The 14,174-nt window shown below is 46.6% G+C and overlaps 1 protein-coding gene across 6 annotated transcripts in view; it reads right to left on the reverse strand.

Annotated features, from left to right (window-relative positions):
* Nucleotides 1-799: 799 nt before the first annotated feature.
* Nucleotides 800-14,174, reverse strand: part of ZC3H7B (zinc finger CCCH-type containing 7B) — a 66,053-nt gene continuing 52,678 nt past the window's right edge. For all 6 annotated transcript variants that reach the window (XM_090042943.1, XM_090042945.1, XM_090042947.1 and 3 more), the window contains 5 exons: nucleotides 13,181-13,286; nucleotides 9,722-9,830; nucleotides 7,831-7,964; nucleotides 5,917-6,080; nucleotides 800-5,054 (listed from right to left, as the gene is read on the reverse strand). In XM_090042943.1, the coding sequence (XP_089899069.1) occupies nucleotides 4,862-5,054; nucleotides 5,917-6,080; nucleotides 7,831-7,964; nucleotides 9,722-9,830; nucleotides 13,181-13,286 (706 nt within the window). In that variant the 3' untranslated portion in view covers nucleotides 800-4,861. The remainder of the gene's footprint in view (nucleotides 5,055-5,916; nucleotides 6,081-7,830; nucleotides 7,965-9,721; nucleotides 9,831-13,180; nucleotides 13,287-14,174) is intronic.

Genomic DNA, 14,174 nt, shown 5'->3' on the forward strand with positions numbered 1-14,174 from the left:
TCCAGTCAGTATATGGGTATTTATAGAGCCCCCATCACAGTAGGGGCCAAATGCTTCCATATGACTTTCTTTGCTACATCTCCAATATTTGCATTATAAACAAGGGGAATCTCAGATGGATTTGCATTTAGGCAATTAGTGAAAATAGATGTCCTAGTATCAGATGTCCTTTAAGTTTCCTGTGTTGCCCCAGTGGATATAGTATTCCTATTAGATGAAAATCTGGGCAAGTATTTGGTACTGCCTGAGCTTCCAGTACCTAGGTGCAGAGGCCTGTGGGGAGTTTTTCATGATGCAATGCATTTTGTGAGGTTGTTTTACACAGAAACCTGGGTGGGGAAGGAACCATTTAATTTAGTTGCACAAAGCAGCACACACAGCAGAAGAACTCTTGGAATAGGGTTACAACCAGCTGGCAGTCAGCAGCTTCAAATCCTGGTTGCTCCATAATTATCAATGTAGAATGGGATCACAAACCTTGCGTCGACTCAGAATGAGGACTAAAATTGTATCTCCTGAATGGACTGCTTTCATATAGAAGACTGGCATACCCAGCAGAGACCTGTAATGTATCTGATGACACACATGCACATACGCACATTTGCAATGAGAAAGATAGCTCCACATTATACCAAAGGGTACCAGGTGCCCTTCAGTCCCTTGGCACAGGAACACCCCCTTTGACTTTCACACCCCATACTCACCACAGTATTACTTTATCCGAGATGCCCTAAAGCCCAAATAATGCTTTTCTGTGCCTTGTAGGAAAACACTGTCCCAACAAACCATCAGGAGAGGGTTTAAAGTGCACACTTTTATTTTCTATTACAAAGGCTAAAAGAAGCAAGTTTGTTTGTTTTTTATTAAGAACAAAACAAAAATGTTGTTAAAACGTCTACATTATTATCCTGGTACTAGATCTTTTGAAAGATACTAAGGTTTTCTTTTTAATAGTAAAGCGTGGTATTCTTGAATTATATTAATACAAAGACAATTTAAAGGACTCTAACTCATTACTATCCAGCTTAGAACTGAAGCATCCCCTTGTTTTCTTTCCCTTTGACATGCTAAGGGCCCATACATTTTTGACACATGATTTCATATGATATAAATATATGATTTTTCTTTAAAAGTCTGGTTAACTCCGACACCAGCTTCACATCAATCCCACCCTTGACCCAAAGGATTTTCACTAAATCCTTTAGTATTTAACAAACTGATTTAAATCAAATACTGTGCGTTTGTGTGCTTAAGGGATATATATTTTTTTCCTTATCCTTTTTTCTTTATTTAAAAAAAAAATCTCTTTTGTTAACACCCCTCAGAGCGGTTTCCTTGGTGAAAATTCTCCTCTTAGCTCCCACACCACATAAATGGAGAGGCTAGACTGTTATTGCAAGGTCTTTCACGAGTGCTTGGTTGACCGTGCTCCAAAAGCAATGCAATAACACCATGAAGGCCTACAGGTTAATTGTTGTGCTGCCAGTGCCGAGTATTTTTGGCAGGATGAATTTACATGCCCAAAGATCCGATGAACTTTTAAAAAGAGCTGTAAGGAAAATAAAATAAGGGTTCAAATCTGGTGCCTCTTGCCCTTGATAGTTCACTCACTAGTTAAGCACTTCAATACTCTTTCACAGAGATGGGATTGTAAGAACATCACCAGAGGGTTTTCAAAGGTATAAGAGAAACCCGTTCTATCCAGAACTTTATACCTGTCTATATTAAACCCTCCCTTCCTTCTTTATGTGCCCCCTTCCAAAACAAAGGCAATTACATTTAAACAGGAGATGCTGCGTTTCTTGGCCCAAGTCCTTTTCCATTACCCTCATTAAAAAGATTCCTTTGATACCACACACATATATAATATTATATAGAGCGATATATTTAATACCTGTGTATATATGCTTTCACGGGGGTGGGTCACATATATACACACTAAAACAAGTCTGGTGACAAAATACTGCAACACCACATATCAGGTTATCATATCAGGTAAAACAAAAATAGATACTCAATGCAGCACCTGTGACCACATCCCCCCCAACACACTTCCTCCCTTTGCCCCCTTCATAACAACAGGCCTGGGAACACTATCAGTTTGGAGAGGAGGGTGTGCAGAGCAGTTATTTTCTGATTAAAGAGATGGGGAGTTATTTAAATCACTCCCCTCCATAATCTAAATAAATGATCATCTTATCTTAAATCATGGCACAGCGAACACTAGAGTTACACTATAAATGCAGATTTGGTTTTAACAAAAATGCTTACCAGCATTCCCCAATGGTAATTAATTTCCCCACTGCCTAAAACAGGGTACAATCCTGCGGACTGATGCCCACTTCTCTGGTTTTGGTAAATCCTGCGGGTGGTGTGGCTGCTGAACACACATTGGGAAGGCAAGGATAGGGTAGCTAGAAAAAAGGTCAGAAGAAATACAGTGTCTGTCCACCCACCCAAAAAACTGCAACGCCCCATGGGACCAGGGGGTAGGGGTGAGCGAACACTGGGGGTAGGAGCTCCCCAGCTACCTTCAGTCTGGTGGGGGGAGGAGTGGGCAGCAATGGTGAAAGGATTCCCTCTTCTCCCAGTTCTATCATAAAGCACTCATCCTAAACAGGCTATGCACTTCCAGTGCCCTGGCATGCAAGGATCTCGCAGCGTTGTGCTGGCATTAGCGAATTAGGTCTCATACCTGGTAAAGCATTACCTCAGTTTTACAAGTAAGAAAAACGAGGGCTAGCAGCTTCTCCAGGACCAGTGAGTAGGAGAGGTAGAATGGAAAGACCAGAATCTAGGTCTCCTTGTTCCCATTTCTGAGACTGCAACCACTATGGAAGAGCTGAGCTAGCTGCCTCTACAAGAGTTTATAAAGATGCCAGCTGCCAGTTCAATATTTCCCATGTATTTACATCTACGTGATCTCTCTCAGCCACAGACATAAGTGTTACTAGAGTGGGAGGGAAGGTGTGATGAAAATGGCACCCAGCACCATGCAATGTATAGCCATGTTTTACTTATTATCCATGCAGCGCAGATACCACACCAGACAGGGCTCTGACTTCTCACTGGTATAATAATCCTGTAAGACACCCTAAAGAACAAGACATTTCTCTCAAGAAGGTAGAGGCGGAGTGCTCTGGAACCAATGCTGCTGTCTAGATGCATCACATGCATGTGTAGACTGAAGAAAACGATGGACAGGGAAGCTCAGTACGAACCATGCAGATACTGATACACCCACTCACCAGGTCCAGATGGAATAGGGCAAGGCACCAAGTTGGCCACCAACAAAGCATCAGTCTACTGGCATATCCCCATTCTGTCAGAAGCTCACTACTGCCATTATAAATACTGAGATCCAGACCCAGGGGAGTTACGTAGGAAGGATTATTCTGCACTACAGTTCATGTCCATCTATCAGCGAACTAGGTTCCTCCATTTGAGCTTGATTAACTTTCTAACATAATTTATATCATACCAGTGTCAGAGATGTGAACTTCATCAAGTCCTTTCACCACTATTCTAAAGAGGCCAGCATACAAGTGACACAGCAGACACTACAGCTGCTTGCAGCCTTTTCCTTAATACATTCCTGTATGAAAGACATGAGGCCATGCCCTTCCTTGGAGAAGTACAGCATGTTTTAGCCCCCCTCATGGATCCCCTCTCGGTAGCCACACTATACATCAGAGAATAGTGCTAGCTCCAAATGTCACAGAACCCATGAAATCACTTCTAATCATATTTTTTCGCTAAAACACTAAGTAACACCCTAAACTTTGGGCCTGTACTACTTAATAATGTCCACTTAATTGACTTTTAGCCTGCTTCTTTTGACGGAGCCTTCAGTCTTTACAGACAGGACTAGTATCTAAGCAATTAATTAGGTTACACCATTTAAAGAGGTAAACCCCCCCTGAGAGGAGAAGCTGACTGACTTGCCACAGCCAAAGGGCAAAAAAACAGTTACTTTCCCTTCTCTGGCTGATCTTACGTGTGCAGTCATACCAATTTAAGAAACATCTGATATTTTTTCGGTTCATGAAAAAGACATCAAACAATCCATTACCCATTCTCTCTTTGGCTACAATCAATCACAACAGGAAACAATCACCTATGACTGCCTTCAAACTGCCAAAAGGACTTCCCAGACCCAAGTCAACTAGGGAGTGAGACACCCATTATGCTCTTCAGCTGTCATGCGTGTCTCTGGGGAAGACTAAGGATCTAATTTTATTCCTCCACCATCACCCAGGAGTAGGAGCTCCGTCCAGATGTTTTAAGTCAAATGGATTTTAAGGCAATTCTTATCTGAGTCTCTACTATAGCTGTTTTGGTACAGTTCTTCCACATTTGCATGCCAAAGGAGATAGTTGGAGGCTAATTCATGATACTGAGAATAAGGGACATATGTAACTTTACAGGCATGTTTGTTCCAAGAACCCTGACCCTTCACTTGGCTTTTCCTCCATATCTGCATTCTTTATATTGTGATGTCCCATAAAACAAGGCAGCCAAGCTTGGAATCTGGGAACAGGGGAATCTTAACAACGTGATTCTCTTTCTCTTTCATGCCCCACTGGGGACAGCATTTGTTCCTTTAAATAAAAAAAAAAAAGGATGGGGAAAGAGAATTAAAATAAGAATGACAGAAAACAAATGTTATGAGCATGGCATTCGCTGGCCAAAGATGAATCAGTCTGTGATTTCATTCACCAATAAATCACCTTGGTAATCTTAAAACAAAATGAAAAAAAAAGTTCTCTTTGTGAGACACGTATCTTGAACTCTTTGCCACAGCCACCCTTTGAAAACCTGCCACTGTGTTTCTCCAGTCAATGGGTTCCCCATCCCTCCACTATACGCCATCCCTCAATAGGAAGTTGTATTTGCCAAAGTCGTCATCCCTGGGGCAAAGCAGCATGTCTTTGCGGGCTTTGGCCAGTTTCTGTTTCAGCACTTCCCTCCGATCCAGCCACTCGTTCAGCTCATCCTGGCCATGAGCATAGCGGCACTTGTCCCCGTCAGGGCAGGTCTTGGTCTTCTGGAACCTGCCAAGAGAAGAACAACAGCTCACTTGATTTAATGCGTTTAAAGGAGCAGGATTAAAACAGATTACTTGACTACTGTAGCACCTTTAAAAACTGCTATACTCTGAAAAACTTTGCAACCATCTCCTTAAATGGATCCATTTTCACACAGCAGAAATGTTGTCACCTCTGGAGGGAAAGTGGAGACTGTATAATGGTGCACAAGAAGTGAAGTAACTGTATTCAGTGGAGCAAAGGAGGGGATTCCGTTCAGCGGAAGGAAATCATATACATTAGTACTTGGGTCACATTTATAAACCAGCACTGGCACTCTTGAGAAAAATGCTGTGGGGACTTTAAACAGGCACAAGTAGCCAGGGCCCCAGTTGTTACACCTGAAATGGCACTTCCAGCACCATATTGCCTCCTCCAAACATTTTAAGACACTGATTCAGAGAGAAATGCAGATAAGTGAGGCTAAAACCATTTAATATGGAACCTGGGTTTTTCTGAAGGTGTTTCTCATCCTAGCAATGACCCAATCAGAGTCTGCTTAGCTTGTGAGAACTAATGTCACTGCAGTCAGCATGGCAGAGCAGTGGGGCTAAAGGTTTCTTTCCTTTCCCATGACCTAAGCTGCCGTTGTGAGTGTGGTGAAGTACTTCTGCCTTTGAATTCTGCAGTGTGTCACTCATATGGGGGGGGGATATGAGCTCAATACCAAGGCACTCCTACAAGACTTGTAACCAAGGATGTTTCCATTAAGTTCTCACCCCAACTCCCATGTGCTGACATCCTTTGGGGCTTCCTATTCAGAGCATAGTGCCCCATCCAGGTCTGCTCTCCTCTCCCCTCCCCAGGGGAAGTGTTGCATGCTCCATACCTTTCACAGACCCGGAATTCACCCATGGGGAAGCGGTAGTTCCAGCAGCTGGAGTCATTATCAGAGGTGAAAACCTTTTCCTTGTGCTTCTCTGACTGGATGTGCTGTTGCCATTGCTTCTTGCTGTTACTGTTCTTCCCGCACAGCCAGCAGTGGTAACCCATCTAAACAGCACAGAAAGGCGGAGTGGCCCATTAGCACCACACACCCTGACCATCCCTGAGCTGGGAAGTGTAAAGAAAAAGATGCCTCCTCTAAGGGTGCACCAATAAAGACTTTTTTCAGTTGATATCAACAGCCGATTATTAACCAGCCATATTGACTGATACCAAATCTGACCGGTGATATGCAGCCCCACAGCTTGAAGAACAGCATTTGGCTGGTAAGCCTGTGTGAGGGGAAGGGGCATGGGGGCAGATTGAGGCCCCCACGGTGAGGGAGGGAGTGGGGCTGGGGCAGATGCTGCCCAGCCAGGGTGGGACGGGGCACAAGACAGAGCGGGCAGCTCGTCTTGGTGGGGCAGCTCCCACCACTGCATTCAGCCCTGGGGGAGACATGGTGGGCATGTGTCCCCCAGATCTGTGTGCAGGGCAAGGACAGGCTACCCACTGCAGGCTGGGGCTGGGGGCTGTGTTGGCCTCTTCTCAGTGCCAGGGCTGAGCTCGGGGCAGGCGGGGACGGCCCTGGGAGGGGGAGCTACAGGGTGGGTTACAGCAACCCCCAAATTTGCTGTAGCCCCCCCTCCCAGTGCCATTGCTGCCTGGCCTGCCCCTGCCAGCCCCAGCCTGCAGTGCACAGCCTGTCCTCACCCCACACACAAATCCAGGGGGCAGAAGCCCCCCATACCCCTCCTGGGGATATGCACAGCAGCAGCTGCACTGCCCCCTACACCTCCTGGATGAGACACCCGCTGCCCCGTCCCATGCTATGCCGCACCTAAACAGCACCTGCCCCAGCCCCAGCCCCAGCCCCTCCCTCACCATGGGGGCCTCAATCGCACCCCCCCCGCCTCTTCCCCCCAGACTTAACGGCTAGATGCTGCTTTCCAAGCTGCTGGGCTGCATTCCTGGCTGCGTGCATGCATGCAGCATTTATCAGTGACATTATGAGCCACATCAGCCAAAAAAAGCCAACTGCCAATAATGTCATTTTTCTTTTTATTGGTGCCAATACAATAAGGAGCCATATACTGGTATACCTCTAGTCTTTTCCCCATCACCACTCTCCTGTCATCCCCACCATTTTTGTGCATCAGTGCTAGGAACAGCAGCTGCTGGTCAAAGGGGACCACACTGATTTCTCTGATTTCAATCAATGGACCATACTCCTCATGACTGGCCAGAGGAATATTGCTGAACAATTAAACCGGGTTTCTCCACACTGTGCTGGCCAACTTGCACCCCTTCCCAAAATCTTCCTGCTGCTACATGCTGTAAGGCTGCCTATGACCCCCTTCTTATCTCTCTCTACCCAGCCACCAGTGGGCCCCTATTGGACCTGACTCCTACACATCTCTCATCCCTCACTATTTTCAAAATGGTCAGCAATGGCTTTGCTCTTCTGGGACTCCAAGGGTGGGCAGGAGCCCAAGTGGCCACCTGCAGTTTAAGGAAGCGGGACCTCCTGCCTAAGGTGTATTTTCATCTGCCTCTTGAATAAAATGTGTTTGATTGATGAAAGGTCCTAGAGCACCCTTGCTGAGGTGCAGCAGTCCCCTTCTGCTTCATCATGATTGTCCTGATTGTGCCTTTCCTAGAGTTTCAGCTGCTTCAACAGAGGTTCACCAAATTCTTTCCCAAAACAAGATTTCCAATCAGCCCCGCCTCACAAAAGGCCTCCTGGAAGGAAGCATGAGAAAAGGAGGGGATTTGTCAAAATGAGGTGTAAGGGGATGGAAGAGAGAGATCCTATTACCATGATGTCAGCGTAGTCTGTGGGCATCTGGATCTGCTTCTCCCCTTCCCGTGATGTGAGCGGAGTCCCCTCTCCTGGCTTCCCAGGGTTGTGTTTCTTTAGCCACATGTCATAAGTCTGCTGCATATCCAAGACTGCACAAAGGGAATCAGGCAGGTTAGCCCAGACAACCCATCCAAATACACAAGCCAAGGAAACGGCATGGCTTGACAGGGCTGGTGTCCCGAGTGTGCAGCCCTTTTCCCTTCATCTGAAGTACAGACACTTCTGTGCTAAGGTACTGCCTTGGATGGCATTGTGTTAGCCCTCAAAGTGAGAGCACCCGAGGGAGGAAACTAACTCCACCTGGCCTAGGGAAGGGAGGAGCCACAAGGCCAGCTTACACAAGATATCCATGAAGGAAGGACAGACAGGTGATCCAACTTCTCTGTGGACTCAACACTGCCAAGAAGGTACCTGACTACCAATCCATACCCCTGGGTATTCCACTGCCTGCCTGAACAAAGCAGGAGTCTGAACACAGGTCTGTCAAACTCAATATCCTCAGAACAACCAGTGGGTCACTCTCAAGGAAAACTGGTGACATGCTATGGATGGAAGGACTATCCAATGGCTTATCTACCAGGACTATAAATGTTGTACATGTCTTTGTGGGCTTGCTAATGATCATAGTCCTGGTTACACTGGTAACATAAAGAACTAAACAGGAGATAACGAAGGCAAATTCCCCAGACTGAAAGAAAGACGGGTCTAAGTCTTTTGAGGCTTCACCCTTTCACCCAAGCAAGCACATCCAGACTGGGTGCATCTGCAAAACTCTCAGTAAACAAAGGGCTCAAAATACACCAAATAAAAGCTTCTCTCTCACCTGAGAAACTCTTCACAAAAAACTGACAAGCATGAGACTGTTACCAAAATAGTCAGCTCCAAGGTAGCACCCAGAGTACTCCAGACCTCTTGGGGTCTTCATGCAGACGCATGTGATCAGCTGGTAAGGTAGGTAATGCATGCAAATTGATTGTTGTTTTCAAGACATGATCTCTCTGAAATGCTTTTGAGTAAGTAGACATTGCTTTAGGAGAGCTGGCCGGTCTCTCGACAGCCCTGTCACCGTCCCTGTGAGAACAGGAGTGCAGGTGCTGGATTGAAGCCAGACTGGCCAAGGTGCTCAGTGACCAGCACTGCTCTGCAGGCTCAGGCTCAGGCTCTGGTCCATAAGGAGCATGTCATGGGGTTGTGCCCCAAGAAGGATGATGGCTGGAAGACCAAGACCCAAGTCGGGTGCCCTCAAAGACACCCAGAGGGGGATCAAAGGTACAATTAACTCAGAAAGTGGGACATAACTGTATTATTAATTCAGGATTAAATTGTTGGTAAAGGGTGGTGTTCTGCAGAAGTTTCATTCAGGACCTGAATTCAAACTGTACAAAAAGACATCTCTCAGTGTCTAGTAGGGAATGCAGAAGAACTGTGCAAGAAGCTCAAGGCTGGCATAGCAAAAGGGCTGCAGGCCAGGACTGGTGTTTTGGCAGAGCTCTGTATGGAGACAGGACTGGAACAGTAGAAGCTGCAGGTTAGGTCTGAGCTGTATTAACAAAGCTATGGTGAGAAAAGCCAGAAATAGGATAGCTAGACTGTGTGCAGAATTGAGGTACCTTGGCAGAAGAGGGTATAGCATAGCTGTGTACAGCCTGGGGAATATTCACAGCTCCAGCCTACAGTCATAAGAACAAGACCCACCAAACAATTTCACCTTCTCAGCCCACAGGCTGGGGAACTAGGGGTCTTTTCCAACTTTGCCTCTACCCTCCACAACTGTCCACAAAGGACCCTGTGTTCTTCAGCTTCCTTTCTCCAGCCCCCACCCACACACCCACATTTCACCACTCACTTTTATTTTCCTTCATGAAGGTCCACATGTCTCTCTCCTCAGGGCTATGGGCAAAAGAGCAGTTCCCAACATACTGGCACTTCCTGCCATTTTGCGCATGGATACACAGCTGTCAAGAGATGAAAAATGAAACCTTCTTTGTTAGACACACGCAAGTGAAAGGGGCTAAGCAATCAACCAAGATGTTGAGTCAAACATGGCAGAAGGAACGAGGGGCTCTCTTTCCTGGGAACCCTTAAGATGTGGGATAAGTGATTTTTCTATAAATCAACAGGTAGGTTGGGTTCAGTGTCCATCCTCTCACTGCCTATACACTGATCCTAGATGCAGGTAAGATCTCTCCTGGCCTCAGGTAAGATGGTGGAAAGCAAGCTGGGGTAACCCAAAAGTAATCTTGGCTTGCCACATAGCTCAAGGGACTCTCACCCAACTCCTTTTCAGCCTGACAAGCAGTTGTCTTCAGGAGATGGTGGGAATTTCTAAAGGAAGTACAGAGATCCAGGATGAGCTAAGCTTCAAAATTCCCAATAAGGAAATATTGCTAGAAACAACAGTGAACTTCCTCAGTGCATTTCCACTATAATTTTTGCAAGTTATACACACTCTGAACATTTTTATTCTCTAAACCGGGGTGGGGAGCAAAATATGGCCTGTCCTGGGGTTTTATCTGGCCTGCAGTGAATCCCTCAGCCCTGCCTGGCACAGGCGTGGGGGGCAGCCTGGGCCATAGCATGTGTGGCTGGTCCTGCCACCCCTAGGTGGGGCAGGGGCTCCTTCTGGCTCTGCTGCTAGTTTCCCCACTGCTGAGGACCCAGCCCCTCTGGCCAGGCACCCCAGTCTGTCCACCCTGCACCCATCATGAGGGGCACCAGATGGAGCGGATGGGTAGGGGTGACCATGAAGACCAGCCGGAAGATTGCACGATGGCTGCCCACAAAGCATGTCTTCTGGGAACAAAGCGGAGGGTTCACTCTCCAGCAACATTTAGCCTGGTATCTTTTCCACAAACACTAACACACACACATGCACCAATTTGTAAACAAATGTGAATGCCATGGGCAGGGTGTGCTCAGCCGGGCGGATGGCATGGGGCCACAGGTGGGCGGGAAGCAGTGCCCAGGAACAGGACAAATGGGCAGAGGCTGGGATCAATGGGCAGTGACAGCACACGGCCAGGGCCTGTGGCAGAATTGGCATGCACTCCCCACATGGCAGGGACCTTCTATACCTGACTTCTCTTCCCTTCTAGTAGCAGGTCTGGAACTAGAGAAAACTCAAGGAGCTAGGTTTCTTCAATTTTGGTAGCTCAGGCCTTACAAACTGTAAGGCTAGCCATGACTAAACTGATGGCTGGAGTCCTGCCCATATCATCAGTGGACCCAGATCATTACCACATGGAAGCTGCATAGTGGTCTGTGCAAAAATACTTTCATAGTTTTAATTCAGTGCCAGGTAAGAAAGCATCTGCCTGTGCCCAGGTGTCACACACTACCTTCCTGTTGCAATTTCAGCAGAAAGGCTGAAGAATAAATATATCATCAGAGGCTTAACTATTCTCTCCCCCTTGGAAGTGAGAGGTGTGTTAGCAGGGCAGCAGCAGGAGGACGATTGCACCATGGCTGCCCACAGAGCATCTCTTCTGAAAACAAAGAGGATAGTTCACTCTTCAGCAACATTTAGCTTGGTATATTTTCCACAAACACTAACACATACACGTGAACCAATAAATCAAAGAAAGGCCTCGTGAACACTCCAGGAACACGGGTGCCAACATTTGGGGCTGATTAGCCAAGGGACAGTAGAGAAAACAAAGGGTGACTTCTTCTGTGTCAGAAGCTGGATCCCATTTCCTGTAGTTCTCATGCTTTGCTCTGCGCTAAGGAGACATTCCACAAAGAGTCTCTTATGCTGGCAGAGTCCACACCCCTCTCTTCCACCCTGTGGCTGAATTTCCCTGCGTGAGAGTCAACTTAACAATGGATTGTGACCTATTTCTCTTACACAAATACACACACACAAACGCATAAGATTCTGGCTTTGGACAGAGAGGAAACAAACAAAAACTGATTAGAAACAGTCTTTAAAAACTCCCCAAACTTAAGACAGTTTCCCAGGAATCAGCAATATCGCTTTAAAAAAAAGAAGTCTTTGGACACTGAAAATTGACAGTGATGACAGATCAGCCTTTTGCTTCCTGGAAAAGTGCAGGGAAAAAAATCTCTCTCATTAAAAGGCGCTGCATGCTGAGCAACTGAGGAATCACACTGCCTAAGGAGCCAGAGGATTTGGAGAGACAACTTCCTTGTGCGAGAGAGAAGAGGGCCCCAGACACTTTCACCTGGACTGTCTTGGCTATAGAATAAGGGAGAACCAACACTGAGATGAAAGGGAGGAGAGCTCTACATTAACTGCAGCTGGATATTATTCCAATATCCTCCTTTTTCATCAGGAAAAAAAAAGGAGAAGGGAAACTGCCTGCCATCATACACTGAACTGGGGTTGCGGCGGACTTCATACATTTTCTTGCGGCCTGGGCCTTTGCATCGAAGAAATTTATATTAAAATCTGTTTAAAACTCATTAAATGGGTTTTACCACTAGCAGAAGCTGCTGAGTTGGATGCCTCTGAGACCAAGGCCCACCACTTACCAGCAGAAAGGTGCAAAAAAGGCAGGAGGGTACAAGCTTCTCTTAGGACTGCTGCCTTATGTCTGGTCTGGTCTGGAAAGTGGTAGCATAAGGCTGAGAATTTTTACTGGGGTGCACCAGTGCTCCTGCTGGGACTTAAGCCCCAAGGCTCCTGTCTAGCGGATATTCTCTCCTAATTGTGGTCAGGAAGGAATTTTATCCCATGATGGTATGGACTGTGGGGGTTTTTGCCTTACTCTGTAGTGGGGGGAGCATAGCTCTCTCCCTGAGATCTCCTGAGTGTATTTTTAATAATCTTTGCAGCAGCAGGACATTGACTGCCACTGCCCCTTTGCTTTACTGTGCCAGATTAGGGTGTTATGGTTTTAGTTGTGTCAGGGTTGACTGTACAGTTCTGCTAAGAGGTTAGATAATGGATCTGCATGGGATGGTTCAGATAGGGAAGATCCTGCCTCAGGCAGGGGGATGGACTAGATGACCTACGGAGGTCCCTTCCAGCCCTGCTTCTCTATGATCTCACTCTGGGAGGTGGCGATAGCATTAACTGCAGTATCAAAAACCTACATGGTGGCTGCTGCATCATTTCTTTTTGTACCAGGTCACAGTGCTGCCTGGTTGAGGTGAAACTGATCTCTCTTCATGGCCCACAGGTCTCTGCTTTCCACCTCAGAGGACATCCACCTACCTGTCAATCTACTGTCAGTGTTCACAAAACACCTATCACCTCAACACCTATGCACTGCTTTGTGCATAAAGTGCTCCTGAAGGAAGGAAAAGGACTAAAAAGCTGTGCTGGGGGTATGGCACTTACGTCGTATTGCTGTGGGAAGTTACGGATGGAAGGCAGTGGTCGGACAGACACCCACTTCTTCTTTGCTTTGGACATCACCAGCAGGACGCGGCGCTCCTTTGTCCAACTACAAAACAGGAATAAAAAAAGACCAAAAAATAAATCAAATCAGGGATGGACAGTAGAGAAGGGCATGGGGGCCCAAGATACCCTCAACCTCGTGCCAGAACCCTCAGAAGAGATGAGCTCCTGAGCACAGTTTGCCTTCTCCACAAATTGGCCAGTTAGATGCATAGCTATGTGAGCATATGTACTGCCCAGAATTGCAGCAGAGTGGCTGGAAGAAGGGATTTTTCACAGGGTCTGGAACTCTATCAAGAAAGCCATAAGCAAACCCCTCCCCCAGCTCCCATGCAGTGTTGCTGTTGGGCTCTTAAGCAGCTGCAGTGTTCCACCCAAAGCGGTTGACCTCTGTGCACCAGTCTGTCAAAAACAGTAAGTGAGCCTTCAGGACAAAGGCTGCTGTAGAAATATAAGTCATTACAGATACAGTGTCATGAACAGCAGGCTGTCATTAGACAGGTTGCTGTTCCACATTGCACTAGGAAAGAATCTGAATGGAATACAGTGGTAAAAAGCCCAGCTTGATGCAACGCTTGCCCAAAGAGAAGTAATACACTGTGGGAAGTGAAGGTGATAGGCCTTCGCTGTGTCACCAGGTCAGACTCCCCTGTAATGCTGTATTCAGCTCCTGGCACGTCAGCACCAGAAAAAGGCAGGGAGGTTTGAAAGTGCTCTGGAGAGCAGTAACAAAAATTATTATAAAGGGCTGCAAGGTGTAGTGTGCATTCCTTGGCTAAAATACCACTAACAGTAATACAATAACCACCTACAAGAATGGGAGAGTGCAAACAAGGTCAGAGAAGAACTGTTTTGGGTGAATGTAACAGAGCTGGGAAGAGAGGGAAAACACAGGCTCTTTTTAACTAAGATGGTGGACTCCTAAGTTATTTCT

Source organism: Crocodylus siamensis, chromosome 4 (genome assembly GCF_052110815.1).
Source record: "Crocodylus siamensis isolate JL-2025a chromosome 4, ASM5211081v1, whole genome shotgun sequence".
In the NCBI taxonomy this organism is placed as follows: domain Eukaryota; kingdom Metazoa; phylum Chordata; order Crocodylia; family Crocodylidae; genus Crocodylus; species Crocodylus siamensis.